This window comes from Bombina bombina, chromosome 3 (assembly GCF_027579735.1).
Source record: "Bombina bombina isolate aBomBom1 chromosome 3, aBomBom1.pri, whole genome shotgun sequence".
Taxonomy (NCBI): domain Eukaryota; kingdom Metazoa; phylum Chordata; class Amphibia; order Anura; family Bombinatoridae; genus Bombina; species Bombina bombina.
This window is the reverse complement of record NC_069501.1, coordinates 475814599-475839010: the sequence shown is the minus strand read 5'-3', so window position 1 is coordinate 475839010 and position 24412 is coordinate 475814599. Positions and strand designations below refer to the sequence as shown.

General features: G+C 38.4%; 1 protein-coding gene across 1 annotated transcript in view; it reads right to left on the bottom strand.

Moving 5' to 3' along the window:
* Nucleotides 1-24412, bottom strand: part of DEF6 (DEF6 guanine nucleotide exchange factor) — a 255433-nt gene that overhangs the window by 83485 nt on the left and 147536 nt on the right. Inside the window, exon 3 of the mRNA XM_053706790.1 lies at nt 15295-15471. Coding sequence (XP_053562765.1) covers nt 15295-15471 — 177 coding nt within the window. The remainder of the gene's footprint in view (nt 1-15294; nt 15472-24412) is intronic.

Genomic DNA, 24412 nt, shown 5'->3' with positions numbered 1-24412 from the left:
TGCTTCATAACTGCTGTTTCCGGCGAGCCTGAAGGCTTGCGCGGAAACAGGGGTATCAGGGGCCATTCGGCCCTTGATAAATCGGCCCCATATACATTAATGGAGCACGCTGAAAAAAAAACCTAACATTTATTACTTGCGAGCTAACCCGACACTGTGTTAGACCAAGTGCGCATGTATACACATATATACACATATACATACATACATATACATACATACATACACATATTTATATATATATATATATATATATATATATATATATATATATATATATACACACAGCATTATTGTTGGAAAACAACGCTTATTAAAGGGATATGAAACCTAAAAATGTTCTTTTGTGATTCAGACAGAACACACCATTTTTAAAAAGTTTCCAATTTACTTCTATTATCAAATTTGCTTCGTTTTCATGATATTCTGTGTTGAAGAGATACCTAGGTAGGCATCTGGAGCACTACATGAAAGGAAATAGTGCTGCCCTCTAGTGCTCTTGCAAATGGATAATATTCTTGCAGAACTGCTGCCACATAGTGCTCCAGAAATGGTCTGGCTCCTAAGCATACATCCCTGTTTTTAAACAAAATATCAAGAGAACAAAGAAAATTTGATAATAGAAGTAAATTAGAAAGTTATTTAAAATGACATGCTCTTAATCATGAAAGAACATTTTTGGATTTCATGTCCTTTTAAGTGCAGGTGTTAAAAACATAGTGATGATGAAGCGCATGTGCGAAACGCGTCAGGCCTAGGGGAGCGTACCATTGAATTGTATGTTCCACATATATATAATAAATCATTGGTTTTTACTGGAAGCACAGACTCAGTTTTCTTTCTTTCTGCTTCAACACATAGTAGAATAATAATTATGTTTGAAAATATATGTTTCTAACATTAGAGTTTCCATTCAAACCATGAATGCTTTTGTCACTGATACACTTGTACTTCTCTTTTCTTGTCACTTTATTGTTGTATGTAGTTGCTTTGATGTTTTATAGCACGTCCTAGCTGTTTGGCCCTACTAAAGCCAACGGAGCTTCCTGAATGGTATCGCAGTCTAAAGGGCGTGCATAGCGTCATAGGGACGCCCCCTGACCCGATCACATCACTGAAATCTCGCAATCGCATGCACAATTCCGTGATCTCAATTTGTTTACATGGAAACATTGTCCTGATGTAGCCATAGACAAATTACACCAGTCATTAAAGGGTTAATGTTACATTGTTTACACATGCTCAGGTTACTTATTAATAAATATGAGTATATTTAATCTATCTCTCTTCCCAACACTAGCGGCACTGTAATGCTGTGTGTTTAACTCCTGCAAAGAGGTTAAACACATACTTAAGTCCCGCTGGTCCAATCAGCAGCGCTAGTCGCAAACCTCTCCATCATTTAAACAACATTCTACCCACTTAACAATTTTTTAATCTAATCCAAGGTAATGCAGTTTATGAATATGTTTGTTGTGTGAAACAGTGTCTGATGCTTTAAAACATTTAGATCTGCTAAATATTATCCACAATGGTGTATCACTAGTTACAAAGTTAAATAAATCAACTAATCTGACATGATCTTTGGGTTGAATAGTTACCAGAGTCTTCACTATTTCCATCTTATAAAGAGGAACTAAATTAGCAATTCTACAGTCATCAGAACAATGCCTGACAGTATGACTGTAAATAGATCAGCTAAGGTATAGCTGGCAGAGACAAAAGTTCCGTTAAAACCCCTGGGCTCGTGTCTAGACCAACAGACTTTTTCACTATATTTACTTTTTTTTTAATTCCAATAAAATATCATCATTTAAAAGAGAAGTGCTAATCACATTACTGTTTATAGTAACATCCTTTAATGGAGTTGTTGTGCAGACATACGAGACTGAAATTTATTGAATGTTATCTTGAACTCCTGAACTTGAGTGGAGAAAAATAAAATACAAATTGGCACTTTGAAAAAGTTGAAAACCCCCCGGTATTTATGCACTCAAAAAACCCTCCCTTGACCCTAATTCTCCTGAAAGCTACCGCCCCATATCACTGCTTCTACTAACATCAAAACTCCTTGAAAAACTAGTTTACAGTCGCCTAACCCACTTCCTGTCCGCCAACTTCTTGCTCGACCCCCTGCAATCCGGATTCCGCCCTAAACACTCAACTGAGACTGCTCTTACCAAGGTTACTAACGATCTTCTCTCTGCTAAAAATATTGGCCACTACTCCATACTCATCTTACTTGACCTCTCAGCTGCCTTCGACACAATTGACCACCCCCTCCTCCTACAGACCCTTAGCTCTTTTGGTCTCTGTGACACTGCTCTTTCCTAGATTCACTCTTATCTTTCTCACATGTCTTTTTCTGTGTCATTTGCTGGCGACTCCTCCTCTCCAGTGACTCTGTCTGTTGGAGTACCTCAAGGATCTGTTCTGGGTCCTCTACTCTTCTCCATTTATACTTCTTCACTGGGTAAACTTATCAACAGTTATGGCTTCAAATATCACCTCTATGCTGATGACACCCAGATCTACCTCTCCACCCCTGCTCTCTCTCCCTCTGTCCTTTCTCATGTCAGCGACTGCTTATCTGGTATTTCTTCCTGGATGGCCTCTCACCCCATAAAGATTAACATGTCCAAGACTGAGCTCCTTCTTATCCCCCTCAAGCTCTACGCCGACTTGTGACTTCTCTATCCCTGTTGACGGCATCACCATTTCCCCAAGTCCGCTGCCTCGGAGTTACACTTGACTCAAATCTATCCTTCACCCCCCCTCATATCCAATCACTTTCTACATCCTGCCACAACCATCTACACAACATTTCCAAAATTCGACCTTTTCTGTGCGCTAACACCACAAAGCAAAAAATCCACTCTCTTGTTATTTCCCGACTTGGCTACTGCAATAACCTAATTACTGGCCTTCCTCTTTCCCGCCTCTCCCCCCTTCAAGCCATCCTAAATGCCTCTGCCAGGCTGATCCACCTTTTCCGTCGCTCTGTATCTGCTGCACCTCTCTGCGAGTCCCTTCATTGGCTCCCCATACACAGCAGAATAAAATTCAAAATTCTCACCCTTGCATACAAAGCGCTCACCAACACCGGTCCCCTCTACCTATCCTCTATAATCAACAAGTATACTCCAGCCCGCCCACTAAGATCCAACAATGATCTGCTCCTTGCATCTGCGACTATCACCTCCTCTCATGCTAGACTGCAAGACTTCTGTCGTGCAGCACCTACCCTCTGGAACACTCTCCCTCGTGCTGTCAAGCTTTGCCCTAATCTTTCTTCCTTTAAATGCTCTCTGAAGACTTTTCTGTTCAGAGAAGCCTACCACCCAACTCAATAATATTTCTCTTATCTAACATTTCCCTCATCTAACTCTGCATTAACATCTTTCTCAAACTTGCAGTCCTCACCTCCTGTTTCTCAACCTCCTACCCTTCTAGATTCCCACGGGAATAGGGCCCTCGATTACTCCTGTATGTGTGTAAATTCTGTCCTGTCTCAGAAGTTTTATATTATTGTTTTATTTAAATGAACTGTATCCATGGACAGCGCTGTGGAATATGATGGCGCTTCATAAATAAAGTATAATAATAATGTAATGTATTATATATCCATTGAGTTGTCTCATACAAAATGAGTAAGAAAATGCACAATATAATTAGAGATTTAATAACACTTAAAGGGACAGTTTACTCAAAAATTGTCTCCCCTTTAATTGGTTCTCAATGATCCACTTTCCCTGCTGGAGTGTATTAAATTGTTTACAAGTATTTCCATTACCCTTATATTGGCATTTGAAATAGTTGATTTAGCCTGTGGTATCCCCACCTATTCTGAAATTTTTTGGCATTAAGACCAAGCTGTGTAAACACAGACAGCAGAAGAAATTATACTCCCAGTGGGTTATAGAAGAGATAAGGTAATACAATGTTAATTTTCCACTGTTCTCTTGGTGATTGGTTTTCTCCATTGTTCTATTGGTGATTGGTTTATGGACAGATATAAGATAAAGAAGCAGGTATATGTACACAATGTGATGAGATCTGATTATACCTACAAGCTCAACCCATTTTATTAGGTTGTGACTTCAAAACACAAAACCAGCTAATTCATATACACAAATAAAGCTTAAAAAGCAAATCTCATACATTTTATACTCTGCAGCTGGTAAAAAAGTAATTGGAAACACATAAAGGGAAAAACTATTTTATAGTATACTGTCCCTTTAATACTATAGACGTGCACCCAGGAACACCCTAATGCAGTCACCACGGGACAATTGGAATATTTAATACTTGGTAATATTTATTGAGAAAAAAGAAAGGTATCGTGTGGCACACTTATTAAAGAGCCTGAGTAGCTATATCATAGGTTAGCACGAAGATTATTGATAATTAGTTAAAATATAACTTTTATTGTGACAAAAAATAAAAAAACATTATAGATACATGAGAAAATTATCTTTAATTAAAAACATAAATGTAGCCAGGAGGAAAAGTGTGTGATGACCTTGTACAGTGCATGTACTCTATACCATATTGTCATACTATTAAACTTGTACACCCTGTATCAAAGGATGTTAGGAAACAAAATTAATTGAGTAATAGAGGGGAATATCACTAGGACATCTATGGAGGTGACAGAATTAATTCCAGCAGTTAAAAAGCTACATTTGATACATGGAGAAGCATGTGTATAGTGTAGTTGGTTCGGTTAAAAATTAATTCATAGGTTAGTTCCAAACGAAACTGCCCTATAGTGTGGATGAGAGTGGACTAGCTTCTTTTGTGTATAGTAAACACAGACAGTGTTACTTCCCACAAATTTAAGTCAATGTAGTTCACAATAACTATCAGTTAGTATACTGTAACCCTGGTAAATTTAAACTGTATATTTTATCGTATCAATAGTGGTATCAGTGTTATAAGCACTAATAATATTAGGATAGTGCTTCAACCAGAAAAACTGGTAACCATTTATTTGTGTAAGTACGTTTCAGGATATCACCAGGATTATCTACTAGTTAACTGTATACTATAGGTACCAGGGACAAGAAAGTATGGATTTGATTATCAGAACATAACTCTGATGGTTTGGAGATGTACAGTCATGCCAAAGGCACAAAGTCCTGCCGTTCTTACCTAAGATACTTAGAAATTACTTGTTGAAAGTTACCACCACAGTAACTATTTATAGAGTGCTCGATCTAGCGAAGCACATAACATATTGAATATCCATTAATGATTATTAATGTTTAGTGTTGCAGTATGGAGATATAGCACGCTGCTAATTTGTGTCTCACCCCAGACCCCGTAGCTTCCTATAACTCGCTGGTTTATATGGTGCACTTAAACTATTGACATGTTAGAATACAAGGGTGTTTGAATCCAACGCGGCAGTAATTTAGCATATAGTGCTGCTGTAAACTCAAATTAGTGACTTGCTATCGGAAGCTGGGTTATACGTGGTTCTTAGCATATTACAAGTCTTGTGGGGATTTTAGCTAAAAAAACGAATGCAGCGATGCGAGAGTATCAGGTGCTGCTATTAAATATCAAACACTAAAGCAAATGTTTTCCCAAAATTAAAAATGCCCCTGGTTTGCCCATATGTTGAGTTGACTAGTAGACAAAAAGCCTATAGAGGCCAACAATTCTAAATTCTAAATAATTAATTAAACCATAAGTTAAATATTATTAACAGAAACACAAAAGAAGCAGTGCAAACGCCTGACGCGCCTTTCACCAACTGCTTTGTCAAAGGCGCCGTCGGGTCCTTCGTGCTGCCTATTTATTTGAACGCCAGCCAATCCCCGGTGGGGGTGTGTAATCGTCACATGACGAGTACCTCCAATAGTAAAGCATCGGTAGCTTAACAGAGATTAAGCTTGTTTATTATGTTACTATGAATACTGCATTGTATCACAAGGTGCATGTGTCAAATCGTAAAGCATCTGTGGCAAAATAAATTTGTTTATTAGACTATAGATGGCTACCATAATGTGGAGCAATACTTTGTCAGATTCGCTATTAAGGATACAATAAATCCGTGGGTAATCCTGTATTGGGCAATGAATTGCTCTTACACGGACAGATATGAAAGTTTTTAAGTGTAGGGGAAACGTATATATGATCATGAGCATGATTTCCATATATATAAAGAGATAAGGAATGTATATCATTGGAGCAAAGATTATAACATATACAAAAGCATATCTTAGATTTCAAAAGGTACCATAATGTGAAGCGATATTATTATCAGAATAGTCTTTGATTGTTTACTAAAACAGTAGGTAATCCCTTATTGAGCAATGAATTGCTATTACCGAGACAAAAGCGATGGTATTTAAAAGTAGGGGGAGTGAGTCATATGATATGAGTATGTCTCTAATCTTAGCACAATTCCCATATATATAAGGGAACAGAAACATGTTTTTGAAGTAAAAGATTATTGTTATGCAGTTAAATACACACATATTGCAAAGCTTATATATCTCATTTTATTTCTATGATTATATTTCTTCTTAGTTCACATGTGAATCAAAAAATGAGGGGGCCAAAAAGAAAGGGGAAGGATCCCCTTATACAGATTATATTTGTTAGTGCAGCCCAGATATGTAGTTATAGAGAAAAGTATCTAGAAGCCTTTCATTAGGATGAAGGTCAGGTGATCCTGTCATGGACATATCTATGAATGCTTTTCAGATAAAGTGTCCATAGTCACGTACATATCTCATGTATATCCTGTCATGGAAATATCTATGAATACTTTTCAGATAAAGTGTCCATACCCACATACGTATCTCATGCATAGGGATTCATACATTCTCTCATGTGTATGCATACATAGATAATATAATTAATTGAGCTTATTTAGAGTTGGTATTTGTCTTAAGCTATGCATATATTTAATATATATTGCGTATTAAACATTTGAGATCGATTTGGAAGATAGTTTATTAAAAGGAGAATTGTTCTTCATTCAGAGACGGATCATTATAAAAATGGACTGAAAGTCAGTTGTTCGTTCAGTCCCTTTGGGGCCATAGTTTGAAGCCTGAAGATCCATTTGGTTTCTTCTCTTAACAAAGAAGTTTCTATATTTCCCCCCTAATGCCTGGTCTTATTCTCTGTAAAATCCAACATTTGAGGACTGGTTTCCCTTCGTGTTTATCCAAAAAGTGTCTCGCCACTGATGTAATTTTGTTACCTCTTTCCAAGTCGTTTTGAGCGTTACGAATGTTGCCTAAGTGCTCACCAAGTCTCGTTCTTAATTCTCGAGTGGACATACCCACATACTTTTTTCCACATTTACATTCAATGCAGTAGATGATGTTTTTAGTTCTGCAATTATAGAAATCGTTCATATATATAATCCCTTTTGGGTGGATTTCCATTTGTTTCACTGTACGTATATAGGGACAGAATTTACAGGTTCCACATGGATAAGTTCCTTTAAAGTTGTCTTTCCGTTTACTCAGGCTTTTAGTGAAATGGCTTTTTACAATCTTGTCCCTAATAGTTGGAGCTCTCCTCCAGGAGACTTGTATTCTGTCTCCAATTGTCTTGGTTAGATCTTCATCCGTGTGAAGTATGTGTATATGCTGATTAAGAATTTGAGAGATTTCTCTGTGGGCCTCATTAAATGTACTCACAAATCTCACCTTTTGATCCCCCTTGTCCTTTGGTCTTGGTATTAACAGGTCCGATCTTGCAAGATGTAGTGCTCGATGATAGGCCCTTTTCAATATTGAGTTTGGGTAGCCTCGTTCTTTTAGCCTTGTTTTCAGATCCTTTGCTTGTTCTTTGAATTTAGAAAGTTCTGAGCAGTTGCGTCGTAAGCGCAAGAATTCTCCATAGGGTATCGCTTTCTTGGTGGAGTCGTGGTGTGCACTTTCAAATCTCAGGATTTAGTTAGTGGCTGTCTCTTTCCTGTGTAGATCAGTTTGAACTCTATTGAACATGTCTCGAGAGATATTAAAATCTAAAAAAGTCACTTTGTCATAATTGATCTCATATGTGAGTTTTAGATTCAGGTCATTGATGTTAAGTTCCTTTATGAATGTTTTGAAGGTGTTGGTATAACCTCTCCATAGTATTAGGACATCATCAATGTACCTCAGCCACAATAAGATATGTTCGCTGTAGTCAGACATTATTGCAAGCTTCTGTCCATTTGGTCTCCTGAAAGCAAGAGGGGGAATGCAGATAGGGTCACTGGCATCAGGGGTAGACTAGGGTTCAGTTAACTCACTGTCATTGCTGTAGCTGACATTGTGCTTTAATTTGAGCACTACAAGATGGTAGTCTCCATGTTGTGCACAATTTTAAGCTCCAGCAGCACACAGAGGCAATATCTTAGTGTCCCTGGCACTTACTGTCTCCCTGTACGGCAGCAGACAACCTGTGTGGACAGGGCTGGTAGCCACTGCTTCCAGTCTGCATGTAGAGTGTTCTTTGGTTAAAAGTTTATACTAATTTGGTGTGCCTGGTTATCACTAATAGAAGAAAATCAGTATGTCTGTCCCGGGACAGATCACAGTACTGCTGATGCTGATTGGCTGCTGTTCATTTCTTCATTTTTTAATTTTTTTTTTACCTGCAGCTGGGCAGCAGCTGAGTATAACTTTTTATACAGCACTTACTCTGGTGAGCTGAGGAAATTGTTAGGTCAAATATCTTCCTTTTTTATATAGAGATGCTCAGGTGATATTTTCCTGTCAGCTTTTTACAGTTATGCTGCATCAGTTTCAATTGATTTAGCATATGATTATTATGTCCCTTTAAATAAAGTTCTTCCATTAAAACGTTGTTTTGTTTGGTTTATTTTCATTATAATAGATTAACATGAATGTCCTTGCTTCACGTATTTTGTCACCTGAAAAATTCTCTGGGTTTGCAACCTAAATTTGCAGCGCACACCTATGCTTAATACTACAACAAATCCAAAGCTAAATAACCAAGAAAGTAATTGTATTATATAAAATAAAACAGTGCAAGTAAAAACAAACAAACAAATGCTTACATGAACTGCAAATGTGGCAGACATTTCCCTGCACTGTCTGTATCTGCCCCTGATGCTCCCATAACAATCTGCCCTGCCTCTCAACCCCATTCCTATGCACTGCTCAGTCATCACTCCCTCATCTTCCTAAAACTGTACCAATGACCATGTGTTTACTGGGAGCATAAGCAAAACTATAGTATCAACATAGTACTGAGGTTAAAGGGAAATTAAACACTTTGAAATGGTAATATAAAAGGATAAATTGTATATATATATATAAAAGCCTCTGCAATATACTTATTATTTTGTCCCTTTTTCCTGTAATTCCCTGCTGAAGTTGTGAACTTTTCAATTCCTGTTAGAAATGGAAGTGCAGAACACTGTTATATTCCACACAGCCATTGGCTGCACACTCTAGTGACCTATTTATAACTTTTCCTAATTGGCCACAGCAGAGAAGGTAACCTAAGTTACAACATGGCAGCTCCCATTGTTTTATAGACGCTAAAACTTTACACTTATTTTGTCAATATTTAAACAGCTAATGAGACTTTAAAAAATACATCTACATGTTATGCTCAGACTAATCTTTAAATGTATCGTTATATCTAGCGTTTATTTTGTGTTTAATGTCCCTTTAAGCTTGCCTCCCTCTAGTAATGGGTGTCACCATGTTGGAATTTAGCTTTCACTGCATTCTATTACTGTTGTGTTTGCACATGAGCAGTAAAACATAGGCTTTAAAATATCCACACCGATATTTAGAGGGAAGTGCATGAAATTTATTTTGTGTTTAATGCCCCTTTAAGAAAAAGAGAAAAAATGAAGTCAGTTGTATAAAGTGGCTTTAATTAGGAGAAGTACAACTTAAGCACTTCTGCTGTCCAAAATATATTTTCTTACTATGTACATTGTTGCGAGAAATTACTACGACACTTACATAATGAAGAGGGTGCTCATTACTGCAGACAAGGATTGTGCAATATCAATACTATTTAAAAACTATAACACATCAAAGTGGAAATTCCATTATCATAGTTGCAATATGTAAAGCTCTCATCAGCCTTAAACTCATAGCACTGTTACTTTATATAATGTAAATGAATTGTAGCCAGAAACATAAGTCACAGCCAAACTTAAAGGGACACTCAAGTCAAAATTACATTTTTATGATTTAGATAGAGCGTGCAATTTTAAACAACTTTCCAATTTACTTCCATTAACAAAATATGCACAGACATTTTATATTTACATGTTTTGAGTCACCTGCATCTATTGAGCATGTGCAACAATTCCCAGAATATACGTATATGCATTTGTGATTGGCTGATGACTGTCACATTATATAAGAGGAGTGGAAATAGTCATAACTTTGAAATTTATCATTACAAAAAATCTACTACTCACTTGAAGTTCAGGGGCCTAGTTATCAAGCCGTCAACCTCAAATACGCTGGAATTCCGCAGCGTATTTGTGGCGAGGCTGATTCGCCTTAGTTATCAAAGGCTCGAGACCGGCAAAAGTAGAATTTTGTGACGTAAGCTTCGATCCGCCGGACTCAGTCCGACACAGATCGATTCTTACGTCACTCCAGATGTTCCGCACACAAGTGCGGCACAATCTCACTACTTTTGCTAGTTATCAAAAAACTAGCAGGTACGCTCGGCACTTTTACGGCCCAGCGTACCTGGTTTTCAAAGCGCCAGCCTGGAGGCGGCGGATCCCATAGGAATCAATGGGAGTCTGACCATAGCGAAAGTACAAGTTCGCTGCTGACAGACATCCCATTGATTCCTATGGGAGATGTCTGCACCTAACACCCTAACATGTACCCCAAGTCTAAACACCCCTAATCTGTCCCCCCTACACCGCCGCAAGTAAATAAAGTTATTAACCCCTAAACCGCCGCTCCCAGAGCCCACCGCCACCTACATTATACCTATTAACCCCTATCCTGCCCCCCTATACCGCCGCCCTCTATAATAACGTTATTAACCCCTAAACCTAAGTCTAACACTAACCCTAACGCCCCCCTAACTTAAATATTAATTAAATAAATCTAAATAATATTTATATTATTAACTAAATTAATCCTATTTAAAACTAAATGCTTACCTGTAAAATAAACCCTAATATAGCTACAATATAAATAATAATTATATTGTAGCTATCTTAGGATTTATATTTATTTTACAGGTAACTTTGTATTTATTTTAGCTAGTTAGAATAGTTATTAAATAGTTATTAACTATTTAATAACTACCTAGCTAAAAGAAATACAAAATTACCTGTAAAATAAATGCTAACCTAAGTTACAATTAAACCTAATTCTACACTATCATTAAATTAATTAAATAAACTACCTACAAATAACTACAATTAAATACAATTACATAAACTAACTAAAGTACAAAAAATAAAAAAGCTAAGTTACAGAAAATAAAAAAATAAGTTACAAACATTTTACAAATATTACAACAATTTTAAGCTACTTACACCTAATCTAAGCCCCCTAATAAAATAACAAACCCCCCAAAATAAAAAAATGCCCTACCCTATTCTAAATTAAATAAAGTTCAACGCTCTTTTACCTTACCAGCCCTTAAAAGGGCCATTTGTGGGGGCATGCCCCCAAAAGTTCAGCTCTTTTGCCTGTAAATGAAAAATACAACCCCCCCCAACATTAAAACCCACCACCCACATACCCCTAATCTAACCCAAACCCCCCTTACAAAAACCTAACACTAATCCCCTGAAGATCATCCTACCTTGAGTCGTCTTCACTCAGCCGAGCAGCGATGGAACCCAAGTGGACATCCGGATCGGCAGAAGTGATCATCCAAGGGGCGCTGAAGAAATCTTCCATCCGATGAAGTCATCATCCTGAAGAAGTCTTCGATCCGGGCGATGTCATCTTCCAAGCCGGGTCTTGAATCTTCCTTCCGCCGATGGAATCAGCCAATCAGATTCAAGTTCAATCCGATTGGCTGATCCAATCAGCCAATCAGATTGAGCTCACATTCTATTGGCTGTTCCGATCAGCCAATAGAATGCGAGCTCAATCTGATTGGCTGATTGGATTAGCCAATCGGATTGAACTTGAATCTGATTGGCTGATTCCATCAGCCAATCAGATTTTTCCTACCTTAATTCCGATTGGCTGATAGAATCCTATCAGCCAATCGGAATTGAGGGGACGCCATCTTGGATGACGTCCCTTAAAGGAGCCTTCATTCGTCGTAGTCCGTCGGTGAAGAAGGATGTTCCGCGGCGGCGGAAGGAAGATTCAAGACCCGGCTTGGAAGATGACATCGCCCGGATCGAAGACTTCTTCAGCGCCGCCTGGATGATGACTTCATCGGATGGAAGATTTCTTCAGCGCCCCTTGGATGATCACTTCTGCCGGTCCGGATGTCCACTTGGGTTCCATCACTGCTCGGCTGAGTGAAGACGACTCAAGGTAGGATGATCTTCAGGGGATTAGTGTTAGGTTTTTGTAAGGGGGGTTTGGGTTAGATTAGGGGTATGTGGGTGGTGGGTTTTAATGTTGGGGGGGGTTTGTATTTTTCATTTACAGGCAAAAGAGCTGAACTTTTGGGGGCATGCCCCCACAAATGGCCCTTTTAAGGGCTGGTAAGGTAAAAGAGCGTTGAACTTTATTTAATTTAGAATAGGGTAGGGCATTTTTTTATTTTGGGGGGGTTTGTTATTTTATTAGGGGGCTTAGATTAGGTGTAAGTAGCTTAAAATTGTTGTAATATTTGTAAAATGTTTGTAACTTATTTTTTTATTTTCTGTAACTTAGCATTTTTTATTTTTTGTACTTTAGTTAGTTTATGTAATTGTATTTAATTGTAGTTATTTGTAGGTAGTTTATTTAATTAATTTAATGATAGTGTAGTATTAGGTTTAATTGTAACTTAGGTTAGGATTTATTTTACAGGTAATTTTGTATTTCTTTTAGCTAGGTAGTTATTAAATAGTTAATAACTATTTAATAACTATTCTAACTAGCTAAAATAAATAAAAAGTTACCTGTAAAATAAATATAAATCCTAAGATAGCTACAATATAATTATTATTTATATTGTAGCTATATTAGGGTTTATTTTACAGGTAAGTATTTAGTTTTAAATAGGATTAATTTAGTTCATAATATAAATATTATTTAGATTTATTTAATTAATATTTAAGTTAGAGGGGCGTTAGGGTTAGACTTAGGTTTAGGGGTTAATAAATTTATTACAGTGGCGGCGTCGTAGTGGGGGGCAGGATAGGGGTTAATAAATTTATTATAGGTGGCTACGGTGTAGGGGGGGCAGGATAGGGGTTAATAAATTTATTATAGGTGGCGACGGTGTAGGGGGGCAGGATAGGGGTTAATAAATTTATTATAGGTTGCGGCGGGTTCAGGGAGCGGCGGTTTAGGGGTTAAACTATTTATTTAGTTGCGGCGAGGTGCGGGATCAGCAGGATAGGGGTTAATAATTTTATTATAGAGGGCGACGGTATAGGGGGGGCAGGATAGGGGTTACTAGGTATAATGTAGGTGGCGGTGGGCTCCGGGAGCGGCAGTTTAGGGGTTAATACATTTATAAGAGTTGCGGCAGGGTCTAGGAGTGGCGGTTTAGGGGTTAGTAACTTTATTGAGTTGCGGGAGGCTCCGGGGGCGCCGGTATAGGGGGTAGAACAGTACAGTTTAGTGTGGGTGCTTAGTGACAGGCTAGCAATAAAGCTGGGAAAAAGCCAAAGAGCAGCGAGATCGGATGAGTGATAACTGTCACAGTCCGCTGCTCATCGCCCCGCTGCTTTTTGACAGCTTTATTTGATAAATTAGGCGTATTTTTTCAGGTCCGCGGCGGCGAAGGTAGGCGAGCTTAGGCGGGCGTATTGGGCCGGCGAAGCCAGAAAAGTAGACGGCTTGATAACTACCCCCCTCAGAGTGAGTGCTATTGCATTGTCTTTTATTGTGCATTTGTTTATTATGCAAATCTACTGTTTTTACTGTTCCTTTAAGCTTACAGTGTACATACTCACATTGTATGGAGAACAATGCAGCATAAAATCATATCTTTGACCAAGAATAGAGATTAATAGTTATTTACAATTATGCATAAAGGAGAGAATAGCAGTGAGAACTCATGTTATTGATTATTCTAAACTTGTATTTAGCTAAGAGATATCCCTTAAACTTCATGGGCGCGATCAAATATATACGGCGCAGGTTTCGGCACAAGCGAGGGAACCCGTGCCGCCCGTAATTTCACCTCGCACATCGGGGCATTACATATACTGCGCCGTCACATGCTAAACTGGCGATCTTCTGAAATGTGCGCAAATACACATTTTAGTCGTCGCAAGTAACTTACGCCAGTATTTTGTCCACGGAAAGTGTCAATATAGAGTAGTTTTATGCAAATTAGGCTAACATTCGTAAAAATGATCCGCGATTTCAAATAAATGCGACACGTAATTCTGCTATTCAAAATTCATATATAAACCCATATATAAAGAGATGAAGGTAATACAATTATGATTTCCCATTGTTCTCTCCTCCAAGTATTGTTGATTGTTTTGAGAACAAATTGAAAGTAAATAAGCAAGTATATGTCCACAATGTGATAAAGTACCTACAAGCTCAATCCATTTGATTATGTTGTGGCTTCAAACTATTTCAAATACACAAATAAACCTTAAAATACCAATATCATAGTATACTGTCCCTCTAACCTTGAGATGCTGCTTAAATGTATGTGTTTGTTAAGGCTTCCAGGGAGTTACGTTGGTTTTTTAGTCAGTGCAAGGGTTGCTGCGCCTGCAATTTGTGGCGAGATGAGAATGGAGTAGATTTTCTGAATTCTGCGCGCGTAAGTCCTTACGCTGTATATTGGATACCAAATTGCGCGTCTGTTCTATTTTAGTCTATGGTTAAAAAAATACGTCCGAAGGGTGAAATATATGCGTGTAACTTGTATGCTACGCCGTATATGTAATACCAAAATTGCGTAAAATCTGGCGTCGCCGGATTTTGCGGGCAACGCTCTGTATGTAATGGAGGCCCATGTTTTTATGTTCCACTTTTATCATGCAGCTGTATTTGTATATTCGGGAACTCTGTGCTAAATGTAGTCATGATGGTAAAGCTATTTTACTTACAAGAAGATGTGAATAGAAAACTCTGAATTTGCTAATTCTCTCTTCATCATTATAGTGCCATCAGCTCACGGACAAAATTAGCAACCATACGCATTCAATACAAGTTCTCAACACTTTACCTCGTCTGGGACCATGATTAGAGGGTAAGTATCTTCAGATAAATAATTGAAGAGGCACCACAGCCGGAAGGCATCTGTATTAGCGAGTGGTGTCCCAGCTGGGCGATAGTTTTTTTTTGCTGTCAGAGTCCAACACAACTCATGGAAACTTTCTTTCACAAAGGTTCCCTCTATAACCTTAAAAAACAAAAACAGAAAGGACAGTAAAACAAAAGAGAATATATGAGGGGAAATATAGGAGGAAATAAAATGTATTTAAAAGGGCACTAAGCTAAAATTGTATTCCCAATGCAAGGCTGGATTACAAGTGGCACGCTAACAAATTCATGGCCATATACTATATACATTTGAACCCTTATACCCTATAGAAATATTTATTTAAAATAAAAATAACATTTTCCTGTATGTGGAACTATTAATAACTCCTGTCAGTTTAGCACAAGAAGAATAAGTGTTATTTTTTTTTTCTTCTATGCTCTCCATTGAAGTCTATAGGGAGAAAAAGTTAGCACAGTCAAGATATCCGAGGTCCTGTTTAGGGCCAGATTACTAGTGGAACGCAAACATTTGCGTGCAAACGATATCAGGTTTTTGTGTTTACGTGCAGGTTAAATTACATATTACAAGTTAAAGGTAAACGTGATCACTTGAGCGTAATTCAAGTTAACACTCGGGTTAGCACATCCTCAGAGCTGTATATAAAGGCTCAAAGATATGGGATCTCAGGTGTTAGAATAAAAAGGCAGGCAAAGGGCTTTAACATTGAGATACATATACATATGTGTGTGTACAGGGGCGAGACTACCGGTGATGCAGTGGGCACGGTTGCAACCGGGCCCCCGGGAGGTCCCCCATCAGGGGGGCCCCAGCTTCATTACAACAATTTTTTTTTAACTCCCCCCTCCCAGAATTTCTTGCAACCCGCGCCCCCCATGTTACCATGGTAACCTGCAGCAACGCTCTGATTTAAAATTGTCATTTCCTGCTGAGCGGGAAAGAAGGAGCTTCCTGTGTAATTCAGTTCACTTGCCTAGTAATGAGTACTGTCAGTCTGGAGGGATGGATCATGGCATTATGGCCAGGCAACCTCTTGTGCATGTGCAGAGGGAGGAGGGCAGGTACCGACCGTGCTCACTCAGTGCCATACAAGTCAGTACTCTCAGGGTCACCATGGCTAGCAAAGCTAATGCCGGGCACAGGAGACATGCAGAGCTGCAGTCTGCAGATTAAGGTATGTGCTCAATTTGTTTATGGTACCACTGCTGACTTCAGAAACTGACACTCGACTACAATCCATATACCTATGTAGTCAAGGGGATCACTTTCAGCATGAATTTGGTTGTACTCCCTCCCTCGCCTGTGTCTCTCTCCCTCCCTCCCCTATGTCTCTCTCCCTCCCTCCCCTATGTCTCTCTCCCTCCCTCCCCTGTGTCTCTCTCCCTCCCTCCCCCTCTCCCTCCCCCTCTCTCTTCGCCTCTCTCTCCCTCCCCCTCTCCCCCCCTCTTTTAAGGGGGGGCCCTTCATGGATTCTTGCACCGGGGCCCTGAGGTTTCCAGTTACACCTCTGTGTGTGTGTGTGTGTGTGTGTGTGTGTATATATATATATATATATATATATATATATATATAGATATATATATATATAGATATAGATATACAGTATAAGGGCTTTTTTGTGGAGGTACTCACCGGTACTGAGTACCCCCACCTCTGCCAACTCATAACAGGTAAAATTTGTAATCATCATGTAAATACTCTAGTTTTTACAAGAGGGGCTACAAAATAGACCAGACACTGTAAATAATGTTGTCCCTTTGCTTTTCCCAAAGTTACTGAGCAGAATATATCAATCAATAATCAATGAGTACCGGCACCTTTTTTTTTGATTACTGGCACCTATTCTTTTACAAAAAAAAAGCACTCAATGGTATTGAGCCGGTTGTTCGTTCCTGTGAGTGTGCTTCTCTCTGTGTGTATTTAGTCTCCCTATAAGAAAAAGGGGAACCAGACGTGGACTCCTTGCTCAGTGTGCTTAGAGGAATATAGCTACACCTCACTGGCGAGGCCCAATGAAGGCAGAAACAATCATCTGGGGTTGCTGTGTTCCTTGTTCAGAGAGGAATTGCCTGGTATTTCGGTGCTGGACTGACTGTAATAGGCGGGATCAGACTGATATACTACAGGAAAGTTCTACTCTGTGAAAAGCATTACTGGGCTAAAAGAAGCTGCACCCAGGTGGTAAATCGCCATAGCACAGGCTAACAATGGTATTGAGCTGGTTGTTCGTTCCTTTGACTGTGCTTCTCTCTGTATGTATGTATGTATGTATGTATGTATATATATGTATAGTCATGGCCAACAAATATTGGCAACCCTGCATTTATGTCAGATAATGCACCACTTCGCCCAGAAAATTGTTGCAATTACAAATGTTCAGGCATTCTCATGTTTATTTCTTTTGTTTGTATTGGTATGACACAAAAAAGTGGAGAGAAAAAAGCCAAATCTGACACATTCCATGCAAAACTCTAAAAATGGACTGGACAAAAATTATTGGCACCTTCTCAAATTTGTAAGAAATAATTGCATTCTAAGTTTGTGATGCTCCTGTAATTTGTAATTAAACTCACCTGTATCAATTAACAGGTGCTGACAATAAAGAAATCACACAGGCAACCAGTAAAAATGGTGAAAAATTAACTCAACTTTTCTGTTGTGTTTCTCTGTGTGCCACACTGAGCACGGAGAAGAGAAAGAACAGCAATGTATTGTCGGAGGATTTGAGAACAAAAATTGTGGTAAAGCATGGGAAATCTCAAGGTTGCAAGTCCATCTCCAGAGATCTTAATGTTCCTGTGTCCACTGTGCGCAACATTGTCAAGAAGTTTACAGCCCATGGCACTGTAGCTAATCTCCCTGGACATGGACGATTGATAAAAGATTGCAACGAAGGATTGTTCAAATGGTGGATAAAGAACCTCGATCAACTTCCAGACAAATTCAAACTGACCTTCAGGCACAGGGTACAAAAGTGTCAGCTCGCACTATACGTTGCCATCTGAATGAAAAGGGACTCTATGGTAGACCCAGGAGGACCCCACTGCTGACACAGAAACATAAAAGGCCAGATTGAAGTTTGCCAAAACTCACCTGAGGAAGCCAAAATCCTTTTGGGAGTAATTGCTGTGGACAGACGAAACAAAATTACAGCTTTATGGTAAAGCCCATCATTCTACTGTTTTTTTTTTGGTAAAGCCCATCATTCTACTGTTTTCAGAAAAAGAAATTAGTCTTTTAACCCCTTAAGGACCAAGGCCCTTTTTTCAATTTCTTTCCCTTAAGGACCAGGGCTATTTTTACATTTCTGCGGTGTTTGTGTTTAGCTGTAATTTTCCTCTTACTCATTTACTGTACCCACACATATTATATACCGTTTTTCTCGCCACTAAATGGACTTTCTAAAGATACCATTATTTTCAACATATCTTATAATTTATTATTAAAAATATTATAAAATATGAGGAAAAAATGGAAACAAACACACTTTTTCTAACTTTGACCCCCAAAATCTGTGTGGAGCATCCTCTTCATACGGTCACTGTATTACACTGAAGTTGAATGCAAAACAGCCAATAGGATGAGACCTACTGAAATCCTATTGGCTGTTCAAATCAAATAATTTTAATTGGTAGTAGTTTTTTATTTTATTAGATTAGTTATGTTAGGTTAATTCATAGTTTAATGTTAGGTTTATTTTTATTTCACAGCTAAGTTTTTATTTATTTAACCCCTTAATGACCACAGCACTTTTCCATTTTCTGTCCGTTTGGGACCAAGGCTATTTTTACATTTTTGCGGTGTTTGTGTTTAGCTGTAATTTTCCTCTTACTCATTTACTGTACCCACACATATTATATACCGTTTTTCTCGCCATTAAATGGACTTTCAAAATATACCATTATTTTCATCATATCTTATAATTTACTATAAAAAATATTATAAAATATGAGGAAAAAATGGAAAAAAAACACACTTTTTCTAACTTTGACCCCCAAAATCTGTTACACATCTACAACCACCAAAAAACACCCATGCTAAATAGTTTCTAAATTTTGTCCTGAGTTTAGAAATACCCAATGTTTACATGTTCTTTGCTTTTTTTGCAAGTTATAGGGAAATAAATACAAGTAGCACTTTGCTATTTCAAAACCACTTTTTTTCAAAATGAGCGCTAGTTACATTGGAACCCTGATATCTGTCAGGAATACCTGAATATCCCTTGACATGTATATATATTTTTTAGAAGACATCCCAAAGTATTGATCTAGGCCCATTTTGGTATATTTCATGCCACCATTTCACCGCCAAATGCGATCAAATAAAAAAAAATGTTCACTTTTTCACAAACTTTAGGTTTCTCACAGAAATTATTTACAAACAACTTATGCAATTATGGCATAAATGGTTGCAAATGCTTCCCTGGGATCCCCTTTGTTCATAAATAGCAGACTTGTATGGCTTTGGAGTTGCTTTTTGGTAATTAGAAGGCTGCTAAATGCCACTGCGCACCACACGTGTTTTATGCCCAGCAGTGAAGGGGTTAATTAGGGAGCATGTAGGGAGCTTGTAGAGTTAATTTTATCTTAAGTGTAGTGTAGTAGACAACCCAAAGTATTGATCTAGGCCCATTTTGGTATATTTAATGCCACCATTTCACCGCCAAATGTGATCAAATTTAAAAAAAACTTAAATTTTTTCGCAAGTTTAGGTTTCTCACTGAAATTATTTACAAACAGCTTGTGCAATTATGGCACAAATGGTTGTAAATGCTTCTCTGGGATCCCTTTTGTTCAGAAATAGCAGACATATATGACTTTGCCGTTGCTTTCTGGTAATTAGAAGGCCGCTAAATGCTGCTGCGCATCACACGTGTATTATGGCTAGCAGTGAAGGGGTTAATTAGGTAGTTTGTAGGGAGCTTGTAGGGTTAATTTTAGCTTTAGTGTAGAGATCAGCCTCCCACCTGACACATCAGACCCCCTGATCCCTCCCAAACAGCTCCCTTCCCTCCCCCACCCCACATTTGTCCCCGCCAGTCTGCCAGTACTAAAATATAAGGTTTTTAATTTATTTTTTTAGCATATTTACATATGCTGTGGTGTAGCATCCCCCCTTAGCTCCCAACCTCCCTGATCCCCCCCAAAGCAGCTCTCTAACCCTCCCCATCTGCCTTATTGGGGGCCATCTTGGGTACTGGCAGCTGTCTGCCAGTACCCAGTTTGCAAAAAAAATTAGGTTTTTTTTTCTTTTTTTTCTGTAGTGTAGCTTCCCCCCCCCCACAGACCAACCCCCACCACCTGTCCACCCGGACATCCCCGCCCACGATCCCGCCCCCCTCCACATCACTCACCGATCATCATCAATGGCCGCCACCCACCTCTAGGGTTGCCAGGTGTCCTTCACCAAAATACCGGACACCCAACAAATAATGGGGAGGGGGGGGGGTTTGGCGGTGGTCAAATTTAGTAATATATATATATATATATATATATATATATATACACAGTATATATGCCCTATGTGTGTGTTTATATATATATATATATATATATATATATATATATATATATGTATGTATACACACACACTTATGAGGGTGATATTGCTTTTTAAGTTGTTGTGTCAGTTATATTTTTCTCTGTGATTTATTTTACAGCTCAGCATTAGTTTATGGTTCTTTGCTTGAGGGTTAGTACCAACCACCTTGGAAGAGTTAGTTAAACACATACTTACACATGTTCTAATGAATTACAGCATTTTATTATTATGTCCCTTTAAAATGTGCATTATTATATTGAAAGCACTCACAGATAATAACATTAATTCATTGGATATATGAGGGGTAAAGGGTTAAAAACAATCTTGGATATATGAGACGTAAAGGGTTAAAAATAACAATCTTTGACTTTATCTCCCAGCAGCCCTTGCTAAAATGTGACAACTACTGTTCTGCACAGGTTTTTTTTTTTTGTGTGAAATGAAATCTAACTTTATTTTGCCCATTGGATGCTGTGACCTGTGTCATTGATGAATAATACAATTCAAATGTTCAAATCTAAAGCAACATATTTACCTTTTGAAAGTATTGATCAATCTCAGAATCATCTAACTATTGATGGTACTGATGTATTAAGCCCATCTCATATCATCTCTAGATATCAGAAATACAGATATAGTACTTTGAGCACATGGAGGAGGGTGATCTTGCTCAAACTTTACTCTGGACCTTGCCGTTTCTAATGACACTTCTGTATCTGAACTTACCTGGGCAATCTGCAGTCAGTCAGCTAGCGGTTTAGTGACTCTCAGCTCTGACTCATAGCAGGTTTTGTGTGCTTGGGCACTTTATAAAGCCTCCTTCCCTGGGCTAGGGATAGTTTATATTTAACCCATGCCCCAGGGTTGTTGCTTTACCTTTGTCCTGTGTCCCTATAAGTATATTTTCTGTGCCCCAGCCTGCTGCTGACTGAGTGAATTCACACAGCAGCATGTGTAATACAGGGCAGCCCCCGTGTCTTCTTGCTGTTGTGAGTGTGACGTTACGCGCGTGATCACGTGATGTCCGAGTCCGACAGCATCACACAGGAAGCAGCTGAGCAAGTAGTAGCAGGAAGGAATAGGATACAAGTGGTGCCGGTGGAACTTTACTTGACACAAGCTGGGCCTGGGGATTACTTGTGGATAGGTTGGGTACGTACAGCTGGATGCAGCCTGCCTGGAATCCGGCCAAACACATAAAAAAAAATAAAAAATTCAAAACAACATCTAAGAGCTGTGTCCGGTTTTTTTAAACTAATATTACCGGGCAGTAACTGGAAATACCGGACAGTCCGGTCAGATACCGGACACCTGGCAACCCTACCCACCTCCCACACAGACTCCCACCCACCAACGATACCGGCCATCGATGTCCGGTGCAGAGAGCGCCACAGCATCGTATGGCCAAGGGGTGTTATTGCAGGATGCCTCGATATCGAGGCATCACTGCAATAACCGGAAAGCGGATGGAAGCGAGCAGGATCGCTTCCAGCCGCTTTGAACCCCTAATGTTGTACAGGGTACGTCGCTGGTCTTTTAAGACCAGGTTGTGTGCGACGTACCCTGTACGATATGAGTCGTTAAGGGGTTAAAGAAAAGAATACAGTCCCTACAGTCAAACATGGTGTAGGTTCACTGATGTTTTGGGGTTGCTTTGCACTGGATATCTTGACTGTGTGCATAGCATTATGAAATCTGAAGACTACCAAAGAATTATGTGGTGCAATGTAGGGCCCAGTGTCAGAAAGTTGGGTCTCCATCAGAGGTCATGGGTATTACAGCAGGACAATGACCCAAAGCACACATCAAAAAGCACCCAGAAATGGTTTAAGACAAAGCGCTGGAGAGTACTGAACTGGCCAGCAATGAGTCCAGATCTCAATCCCATAGAGCACCTGTGGAGAGATCTCAAAACAGCAGTTAGGAAAAGGAACCCTTCCAATCTGAGAGACGTGGAGCAGTTGGCAAAAGAAGAGTGGTCCAAAATTCCAGTAGAGCTGTGTAAGATACTCATTGATGGTTACAGAAAGCGATTGATTTCAGTTATTTTTTCCAAGGAGTATGCTACCAAATATTAAATTGAGGGTGCCAATAATTTTGTCCAGTCCATTTTTGGAGTTTTGTATGGAATGTGTCAGATTTGGCTTTTTTTCTCCACTTTTTTTGTGTCATGCCAATACAAACAAAATAAATAAACATGAGAATGCCTAAACATTTGTAATTGCATTAATTTTCTAAGCAAAGTGGTGCATTATCTGACAGAAATGGAGGGGTGCCAATATGTTTGGCCATGACTGTATATGTATATATATATATATATGTGTGTGTGTACATGTGTATTTATGTATTTATATGTGCACATATGTATTTACAGACATGTATAATAATACAAATATAAACACATATATATTTATAAGTGCATTGGAGCCCTTTGCAGTTAAGTAGAAGAAACCATGTAAAAACATATTTATGCAATATTCATTTTTAATAAAATGTTATATTGTGTATTTACTGTAAATATTTCACATTTCAATGTTCTGTATATAGCAGAATATGTTCAAAGTATTTGTAAATAGATTTTCCTATATATATATATATATATATATATATATATATATATATATATATATATATACTGACGAAGGGGACTAGATCCCCGAAAACGTTACACAATAAAGTATCATATACTTGATTTGAAAAAGACCTGAGAGTGCATCCTTTGTTCCTGTATGTATATATATATAAATATATATATATATATATATATATATATATATATATATATATACCTATATATAATCATATATATAGTTAAAGATATATATTGTAGCAAAATACCATCAGATATATATATATAAATATTTACAGGGAGTGCAGAATTATTAGGCAAGTTGTATTTTTGAGGATTAATTTTATTATTGAACAACAACCATGTTCTCAATGAACCCAAAAAACTCATTAATATCAAAGCTGAATATTTTTGGAAGTAGTTTTTAGTTTGTTTTTAGTTATAGCTATTTTAGGGGGATATCTGTGTGTGCAGGTGACTATTACTGTGCATAATTATTAGGCAACTTAACAAAAAACAAATATATACCCATTTCAATTATTTATTTTTACCAGTGAAACCAACATAACATCTCAACATTCACAAATATACATTTCTGACATTCAAAAACAAAACAAAAACAAATCAGTGACCAATATAGCCACCTTTCTTTGCAAGGACACTCAAAAGCCTGCCATCCATGGATTCTGTCAGTGTTTTGATCTGTTCACCATCAACATTGCGTGCAGCAGCAACCACAGCCTCCCAGACACTGTTCAGAGAGGTGTACTGTTTTCCCTCCTTGTAAATCTCACATTTGATGATGGACCACAGGTTCTCAATGGGGTTCAGATCAGGTGAACAAGGAGGCCATGTCATTAGATTTTCTTCTTTTATACCCTTTCTTGCCAGCCACGCTGTGGAGTACTTGGACGCTTGTGATGGAGCATTGTCCTGCATGAAAATCATGTT